The sequence below is a fragment of the Alexandromys fortis genome, unplaced genomic scaffold, assembly GCF_014885135.2.
Source record: "Alexandromys fortis isolate MF-2015 unplaced genomic scaffold, M_Fortis_MF-2015_v1.1 scaffold_76, whole genome shotgun sequence".
NCBI lineage: Eukaryota > Metazoa > Chordata > Mammalia > Rodentia > Cricetidae > Alexandromys > Alexandromys fortis.
This window is the reverse complement of record NW_026067997.1, coordinates 5,432,093-5,441,874: the sequence shown is the minus strand read 5'-3', so window position 1 is coordinate 5,441,874 and position 9,782 is coordinate 5,432,093. Positions and strand designations below refer to the sequence as shown.

The window sequence follows — 9,782 nt, the reverse complement described above, 5'->3', positions numbered from 1 at the left end:
GGCATACACACAGACAGAATATTGTATACATAATAAATAAATAAATATTAATAAAAAAATAAACATTTTGGAAAAAATGGTATTTATAGGTACCTTTTATGGTTTGGAAACTTGGTTTCTTTTGATATTTAATCCACAATTTTCAAGATACTGGTTTTAACATGAATACATAGTATTAATACTCCATGAGCCTTATAGAAGGTAAAATCTTGTTATTTATCATTTCAGACATGTAGGACATCAAACAGCAGAATTCAAAGCTAACTTTTTAGTATGGATGATGATAATAAACTAAATTCACATTTATTTATATATTTGTTTCATGTTTATGTTAACTAAAATCTCAACTTTTTCTTGACAAAGGAAGAAAAATATACAAAACTATGAAAACAAGAGGTATGTTAACGTTTGAGGCATGAATGCAAGATCTTACACAACAGCTTTCTTGTCTTTGGTTACCGCTTATTTGTATGTTCTAAAGTGCCTAGAATGCTGGATTAAGTTTTAGTACTGGGAGATTCATGATTATTTTTGCTGAAGACTCATCTTTCAAGAAATAAGTTCTACAGTTAGCCATCTATCCATATACATGCATTTTATAAATACTTATCCAATTTGGTAAACAGCTCTGCAGAATCTTTTTATACTATCCTGGCATTCAAAGCATGGCCTCTGAGACACACTACTGCACTGACACATGCAGTGACCCCATATTTCTCAGTTAACAAACACTAAGATAAAACTTTGCCTTCAATTCCTGCTAACCTAGGACAAGCTCAATAGTTCTAAGTCACTAAAGTTTTCACTCACTCCAGGCAGCTCCTTCCCCAACTACAGAAAACACCCAAACACCCCCGTGGAATGTGGGATTTCAGCTATTACTACTTTCTATTCACACACTTATACTTGTTTTGTGTTGCAAGTAGTTAGTTTGGCATCTTCCTTCTGCCAACTTCTCATTCTGAATCTCAACTCTCGTCACAGCCTTCCTCATCCTGTCACCCCCTTGTCACATCAGTGCTGCCACCAACAAAGCTGAGGACAGCAATGAAGAAATATCACATACTGTAGGAAGAGCATCAACCCAAGAGTACAACCAAAAGAGAAAATAATCACCCCATGTCTCGATAGAAAAATATCTTTATGACATAGCAAACACATAAAATTTATTAGAAAAGTAAAATCTGATTTAATGGCACTTACACTTAATGATTCATCAAAGACTCTCATGAGTTTTCCGGTTAAAAACCTAAAAATTCTAACTTTTCTATCTGATCCAATGGTTGCTATTTTCTTTCCATCAGGTGAAAAGCATATGCTGGTTGGATAAGCCTTACACTTGGCAAATTCATATAAATCTGTGTCTGTTTTATACTCCCAGTTCACATTTTTAGGGAATTTGTATTCATGAGGAGGTCCAGTCCAGTACTCGATCATTCCAGATTTGTCTGAAGATACTACTGCTTTATAAACTGGGTTTAGTCTTATTTGAGTAAGAGGCGATACATGGAGTTTGTCAAAAATATGAAGTGGCTGATTATCTCCTCGACCATCATAAATGAAAATTTTTCCTGTACTCTTCTCAGAAGCAGCAACTGAAGATATGGCATCTCCTGGGCAATATATCCATTCACATTGTCCAGGAAAATAGCTAAAGCAGTTAAAAATTGAGGAGGAGAGAAAGAAAGGTCAATACAACAAGCACTCCTCCCTAGCCCGTTACTAAAATCAAAATGTCCTGGCCAACCATTCAGGCAGTTTGGGATTCTTTGCATAAGTGTAGAAGATAGGCAGGAACTACTCAGATTTTTTTTTTTTTTTTTTTTTTTTTACTTTACAGTTTCTTTTTACTGTTTTTCTTACAGTGTTAGGAATCTAATCCAGGGCCTTCCGCATGTTAACTGCCCTACCTTTAACTATACCTGTCCTTAATTTTCTCTTTAATGTCATCAGTGTAACGTTAATAATGTATGATACCAATCCATAAGAGAACTGCATATTTATTTCTGTTGGGGACATAGGGAAACAGTCATATCTGAGCCTTAAGGTGTTCTCAGGCACTGGGTATCTGTAAAACAGTTTATGTGTAACTTTTTTCCCAATAGGCTTATATTAAATCCATTCTTGAAATATTTACAATAAAAATATTTCGGTTCTGATATTGTTCAAAAGAAACTAATGTCCTATCTTGACATTAAAACTGTATGTAAGCACTGGACATGTAATATGATGAACAATGCGCAAAAAAATTTGATGCATTTAATCTACATCCCAAACTTTAATATGTGCTGCGAAGTAGTCACTTTAAAATTTACACTGTTATACCAACCATCATGGTGTTAAGGGTAAAAACCTTTTTTGAATTCTTTATTTAGAGTTTCTATCAGTTCTTGAAATAGACTCTTTGAGTATTCTCAAAGAGCTAATGTTCAAATATTTATTATTTTTTAAAATAGCAATTGTCTGGGAAAACAAACTGGGGAATAAAAGAGAAGATCAAATTAGGTAATAGCATTTGTAACAAAAAGAAAGAAATCTAACCAAATAAAGTAACACTGGTTTTCTTTTGTGGTTCATAAAATCTGATTTTAAAAGAAACTCCAAAATTTAGATTTGAATTACAGACATAATACAGTCCATGGTAGGACTTTTTGGATGGTCTTTGGAGTCAATTACATTTAAATGAGATCATAAGGGTGGGGTCTTCATCTGACAGGTCCATGGCCTTCTCGGAGGAAACTGAAGTATCCTGCCCCACCTCCTATCTTCTTTAACCAAGTGAGGAAACAGTAAGAAGCCAGGAAGAGAGCCCTCAAAGAAATGAAACTGCTGGCAATGAACCTTGGGTTTCCAACACTCTAGAGCTGTGTGGGGGTGGAGGTGGGGAGTTTGTTTTTTAAGTTACTTTACTTAAGGTCTTTTCTTATGTCATTCAAACAAAGCAAGTTCACAAACACTGTGATAATGGTATGATTTTTAAGCTGACATTTATTTAGGTGTATTTTTTTTAGCATGTTATCTTTTAAAAAAGTCATGCTAAACATGAAGCACCAGCCTCAATACAGTGCTATCCAATCACATAGTTTACACATCAGTATCAGTACATTCTGAAGTTTAAACCACCAGCAAATTATAATCATCTATGAACCATATAAAAACACAAGTTTATATCTTCAAAGTAAGTATAATATAGCAAGGAAGTTATTCTAACCATCTAGTTAGACATGATGAGTCTCCATCAATTTACTAAGTGGTACTTGCTGGATATGGTGACCCTCTGTGACACTGTTTGAAAATCCGTGTTAATAAGAAGCACCAGAGTAGAAGTCTCCAAAATCCCAAATAGTGAGATAATATATTCTGTTCAAAAATAATCTATGATATGGTGTTTTGTTTACAATTATTTTTAACTAAGTTAAATATACATACACACATATATAAAATATATACTTTATAGAAAACTTACCCAAGCTTCAGCATATTGATCATGTCAAAGTTCACTACATCAAATACCTTCATTGCTTTATCATCACCCACAGAACAGAACAATGCTCCCTCAGAGCTAACTGCAATACTCTCAATTATCCCTATTTTAAAAAATAAAATTAAACATTATAATAAATACAAACAAAATAAATGTGCATGACCCAAAGAAAAATATCATAATATTTTAAAGGAAATTTTAATTAGTACAGTTTAAACAGGAGCTACAGAAAAAAAAAGGGAGAAACTCTTACCAAGATGACTGCGAAAATGTTTAACAAATTCTATTCCTTCTTCTATTTTTTTCCAAAACTTAACATGTCCATCATGACTGGCAGTGATAATAAAATCTGTCCTGTATATATAAAAGTTTTAAAGTTAATTTCTAAAACAGATCTCTGAGAAATTTCAAAGCAAACATTCACAGGCAGTAATTGACTACTTCAATAATAGACTTTTTTTTTGCTTTTTTTTTTTTTTTTTTTTTTTTTTTTTTTTTTAAAGGCAAGTTCTTACTACGTGGAACAAATTAACTTCATACTATGTGTAGTTCATACTAGTCTTGAATTTGTGATCCGTCTGCCTGCCTCTGCCTCTTAGTGCTGGGTTTATAGCTGCATCCCACCATGTCAGTTTAGGGTTTGCTGCTCTGTTTTTAAACTCTCCTTTACACAGACCACTTCAGCAATAATAGCAACTAATAATCATCCTAAGTGACTTCATAGTTAACTGAGGATTTAACATAAATTAATAAATAAATGGAAGGAAGAAAGGAAAGAAGTCAGGAGGAAGGGAGGGAGGGAGAGAGGAAGGGAGAGGGGGAGGGGGAGGGGGAGGGGGAGAGAGAGAGAGAGAGAGAGAGAGAGAGAGAGAGAGAGAGAGAGAGAGAGAGAGAGAGAGAGAGAGAGAGAATATGAATTAGAGTTGGTCCTGGTGCAGAACTGAATGAGGATTTAACATTATAGCTTTGCTTGGTAGTGTAAAACCTGTAACCTTCAGGAGGCTGAAGCAGAAAGGCTGCCGAGGCTATGGTGGTGGGGGTGGGGGTGCAAAGCCAGCTTGCACAACTTACGAGGGAGACCCTGTCTCAAAACAAAATCATACAAAGAAATCTCTGTTGGAATCACTAGACTTTCTTATTATTATATTACCCTAAAGGCAGTCTTTTAAAGAGAAGAGTTTATAGTTTTCAGAAGATTATAAAGACCCAAACTACTTTCACATATAGAAAAATTCCAACATAATTTGTTTCCATCTTATTCAAGGCATTTTGGTTAAGAATCAAAAATATTTTGAACAGAACATTTTTTTTCCCACCATACAGATATAAAAACGGAATCCATTTGAGGAGCACAGTGTATATACATTTAGTATTTTACACATACTACTTAGACAGCTAATTTATTCACATTACACTGCATGGTGAATGACTTCAGATTCTCTCACACACACAGACACTTGGCAAAAACAGAAAAACCTTTTTGTTAAACTCTACACCTTTGGATAAAAAAAACCAAATTTGGTCAGAATTATCCCATTTTTATAATATGAAGGAATGCAATCTGTTTTAAGAAATAAACAGTGAACTGTTCTTGTTTCTTTTTTTTTTTTTTTTGGACTGTTCATCTAGTTTTGATCACTGCCAATATCAGCCAAGTCCCAATCACAGCTGATCCAAATTTCTACACAAGACTCTACCTACTTTTGACCTATTTGAAAGCATTCATCTGAGTATAGTCAAGATGTTCCTTTTAAAACTATGAACTTAACATTACTCTCGCACTTAGGTTCAAAATCCAAATAAGGAATAGAAATTTGGAATTTGTTTTATTTTTTCTTTAGCTTCTTCTGCCACTTAACATTTGTACTCCACAGTTCTCTCACCTATAAAATGAAGATTTTATGACTTTTAAAACTGTTCTTAAGATAAATCAGGTAATTAATGAAATACATCCCAACAGTATGTAGACATAGAATGAGTTAAACACAAGAGGGACATTATTTCTACTATTATTACTCTTTGAGTCTTCCTATTCATCCATTTTGAAGGTCCTCTGATAATTTTAGGAGGTCTGAGTTACCATCAGCTTCTCTATAAACACCAAAGAAGTCAAATTATTAATATTATTATTCTTATCTGAATATACTATCTTCTTTAGGAAAGCTCTACTAATACTGGTTTATTCATTTTATATAAGAAAACATGCAGGGCTTTGTTAAATTACTACAGAACTTGCAGAATTAAATCTATAAAATTCCCAAATTACTTCTGTAAATCCACTCATAATTAAGCTTTAGATTTTTTTTTTCTGAGAATGTATAATATGAGCTACGGAGAGATAGCTCAGTAAGACAGAGTACTGGCTGCTGGATTCACCTCCCAGCACCTACATGGCAGTTTACAAAGTTTACTGTAACTCCAGTTCACAGAGGTCACACTCTTTTAGGTACCAGGCACACAAGTGACGCAGACATACACAAACACTCATACACATAACATAAAAGGATGATACACTTACTTGGTGCATACCACATGCGTGATAACATCTCTGTGCATGTAACTGCGCTCATACATGGATGCACTGGGGAGATTATCAAGATAGACTCTTTCAAACTCTAGAACTGGGGGAGGGGGAAATTATATTTAATTAATGAAATTAACATGACTAATTAGAATTTTCTAAATTTTGTATTCTCGTCTAAATTTTCTTTCAATCAACAAATGGGATAAAAAATACATACAATATTTGTTATGTCAGCTGCACTAGTTTCTATGACAGGTTCTCAGGGATTATATACTGTTCCAAATATTTTTGTCTGTACCATTGTATGCCCTGTGTGTACATGTACCCAATGAGACCAGACGAGGGGACTGGATCCATTTGAACTAGAATTACAAGTGGTTTATGAGCTGTTTGATGTGTGTGGGTGCTGGGAATCAAACTCTGGAAGAGCAGCAAGTGCATCTAATGACTGAGCTATACCTCCACCTCCTGTTTCAATGGTTTTCATGGTTCTGGCTTAATAGGAAGGTTTAAAGACTTAAAGCTTTAGGAAAATAACACAACCTCCATAACCATATAGATCTCAGTTATTGTTATTTTAACTAATAAGCTAATGGCTAGTTTTAAGATGTATATTTATTTTTAAGGCAAAAATTCTCTATTACAGCATTGAAAAAGAACTGAAAAATGAAAACAAAATGAAATGCTTAGATGTTTAGAGCTGAGGAAATCCTAACACATCCAGTTGAGTGCTTCTCAGGCATTTTTCTTTTCTTTTTTTTTTTTTTTTTTTTTTTTTTTTTTTTTTCGAGACAGGGTTTCTCTGTGGCTTTGGAGCCTGTCCTGGAACTAGCTCTGTAAACCAGGCTGGTCTTGAACTCACAGCGATCCGCCTGCCTCTGACTCCTGAGTGCTGGGATTAAAGGCGTGCGCCACCATTGCCTGGCCTCTCAGGCATTTTTCTAGAAGTACAACACCTGAAAAAATGGAAAATTGAGAAACACCCAAAAAAAAAATCAATTTTATTATGAGCCAGGACCAATTTTACTAGTACAATCTATTTAAAAAAGGTATTGTTTCTAAATAAGATGATCAATCATGGCCTATATAAAGTCGGTAAATTAAACATGACAAACTGTTAGCTTCTTGTACTGTTATATAGCACACTCAAAATTATGTCTGTCGGGGCTGGAGAGATGGTTCAGAGGTTAAGAGCACTGCCTGCTCTTCCAAAGGTCCTGAGTTCAATTCCCAGCATCCACATGGTGGCTCACAACCATCTGTAACGGGGTCTGGTGCCCTCTTCTGGCCAGCAGTCATACACACAGACAGAATATTGTATAATACATAAATAAATAAACAAACAAACAAATAAATAAATAAATGTCTGTCAATCTATTTTCCATTAACTTTGTGAGTAACGGAATCCCCATTTTTATGGGTGCCTACTAACATTTGGTTAAATGGCCTTTCTCAGTCTTCTGTAGTGACCGCATGAACTACATGATGGGAAAAAAAGCAAGTGTTTTGTGATGATGAGAACACATTCTTAAAAAGTTTCCTTTTCTTCCCTAGCTTGGAGCTAGATTATTAATGCTGTAATTTTAAGGGCTGAGGACGATGAAAATGAAGGCCATACACTTGTTATGTTTGAGCAAAGGGTGTCTACGATCTTGTGGAGCTTCCACACCAATCTTGGCTTGCTTATTTTGGCACTTTTTTAAAATATAAAAGTAGTCTTCCACTGTTAGTTGGAGTAATAAATTTTATCTTATCTGTTCTAGATATCTTTTATTATTCATTAATGCCTTTGAATATGTTCAAGGGAACTTGGACATAAAGAAAACAAAGAAATTATTTTCCTTAAGAAATAGTTTAAGATGGGGGAGACGGTCCCGAGAGTAAAGGTCCTTGCTCAAGTCTGGTGACCTGAGTGCAGTCCTTGGAACCCACACAGAGGTAAAAGCAAAGAACCAACTCCACAAAGTTGTCCTCTGCTCTCCACTCTTGTGCTGTGGTATTTGTGTTCCCACCTCTCTGACCCCACCAACACATACAATAATAATAAATAAAAAATGTAACTTAATTTGGGGTCAGACAGAAGGCTCAGCAGTTAAGAGTACTGGCTGCTCTTCTATCTCTAACTCCAGTTTCAGGATATCTGATGCCCTCTTCTGGACTCCTTGGGCACCAGACATCCACATGGTGTGTACATCCATGCAGGCAAACATTCATACACATGAAATAATAAAAAGGAATGGATTTTAGAAATAGCTTAATCTAATGAAGTATCATACAACTGTATATCACTGTGATATACAGTCCAATCTTAGCTCCATTTCTACAAGTTAAAAATTGTTAAACATTTTAGATGTTTCACATTTTTGTAACAAATCTTTATTTTTGTAGTTTCAGAGGGTTTTTTTTGTTTTTTTTTTTTTGTTTTGTTTTTGTTTTTGTTTTTTCAAAAAAGCATTGGCTAAGGGTAAAGATTTTTTCTGTCAAAACTGTATTGTTTATAAGACACTTGCTTCCTCTGCCAGTATTTCAGTGCTTAATTTCTTTCTTCCTTCCTAGTCATCCTCATTTCCTCCATTTAAGTAGTACATGTTGTAATATTTAAGTGAAATAACAGCATAAATGTTATAAAATATTTATTAAATATTTCTATACAAAACACTGTACCAAGGGTTGGCGGAAAAAGTGCATGATCCATGTCCTTACATGCTTAGTCTAGTAGTGTTCAGAAAGTCCCAGGAATAAATACATAACTACAAAACGTAGTTACGTGCCACGAAGGCAAAGGCTGCTGTGGAACACTTAACAGGAGGACAGATGACAATATTTAGCAACCACTACACCTAAAACCTAGAAGGCTTCCAGTTAAAAAGCTAGCATGGTGAAAGGAGTTACACCCCCACCCCCCCACACACCTAAAGCCTAGAAAGCTATCTGTTAAAAGGCATGATTAAAGAAGCTCTTAACACACACACACACCGCGCGACACATTCCTAAAAGTTATTAGGAAAGGGTTTAAAACAGTAAAGTTTAACTTATCCCCTTTCCAGCCTTAAAAAACAAACAAACAAACAAACAAACAAACCTTGTTATGGTGAAATACTTCTATTTTGTCTCGAGTATGACTTCAAATCCAGCAAACTTAAGCAACTTCCGCTAGGTTTGAAACCTCATTCGTAGAAGAGTCGGGGTGGTGAATTTAAGATTTATGATTCTAAGAACCCGTACTCCTTCCACAAGTGCTAATCAAAATTAGGAGTTCCAACTTTACGTGACAGCTACGAGGTCCATCAAAGCACCCAACACAAACAAACACCAGCACCAGTCGTAGCATCTATGCTAACGAGCCAGGGAGCAACAGGGTTTCAGAGTTTGAAAATTACACTGTACCAAGACCAAATCCCCATTTGGGGAGGAAACGAGGTAAAGCCGGTCCGTTCAAAGCCACGGACCCAGTGTCCCACTCCCGCTCGCGCGCGTGCTGGAAAGCGACCCTCCCACACCGCCAGGCAGCCTTCCAGCTCCTTCTCGGGCGGGCTCTCCGCAGCTACCTTTCCTCTTCTTGGCCAGGGTCGCCTCCACCGGTAAAGGCCCAACCCAACGCTCTTCACTCTCGTCCTCATTTTCTTCGCTCGCCGCCACCGCCATGGCCAGTTCTCGGTCGCCGAGTTCCGTCTTCTCCCGTTCGTCTGGGTCCCGGCGCCGCCTTCTTCTCAGCTGAGCATCGCTGCCACTCTCGGCCGCCATGTTGTGTACGGCGTCACAAGAGACGCGACG

The 9,782-nt window shown here is 36.2% G+C and overlaps 1 protein-coding gene across 3 annotated transcripts in view; it reads right to left on the bottom strand.

Annotated features, from left to right (window-relative positions):
• Ppwd1 (peptidylprolyl isomerase domain and WD repeat containing 1) overlaps nt 1-9,770 on the bottom strand; it is a 20,932-nt gene extending 11,162 nt beyond the window's left edge. The window contains exons 1-7 of one of the 3 annotated variants that reach the window (XM_050160444.1): nt 9,557-9,628; nt 6,802-6,808; nt 6,552-6,589; nt 6,003-6,097; nt 3,738-3,838; nt 3,467-3,587; nt 1,204-1,651 (exon numbers count right to left, since the gene is read on the bottom strand). In XM_050160444.1, the coding sequence (XP_050016401.1) occupies nt 1,204-1,651; nt 3,467-3,587; nt 3,738-3,838; nt 6,003-6,097; nt 6,552-6,589; nt 6,802-6,808; nt 9,557-9,628 (882 nt within the window). Of the gene's footprint in view, nt 1-1,203; nt 1,652-3,466; nt 3,588-3,737; nt 3,839-6,002; nt 6,106-6,551; nt 6,590-6,801; nt 6,809-9,556 lie in introns of those variants that run through there. The other 2 variants (XM_050160443.1, XM_050160445.1) reach the window with 2 other exon arrangements.
• Nucleotides 9,771-9,782: the final 12 nt, after the last annotated feature.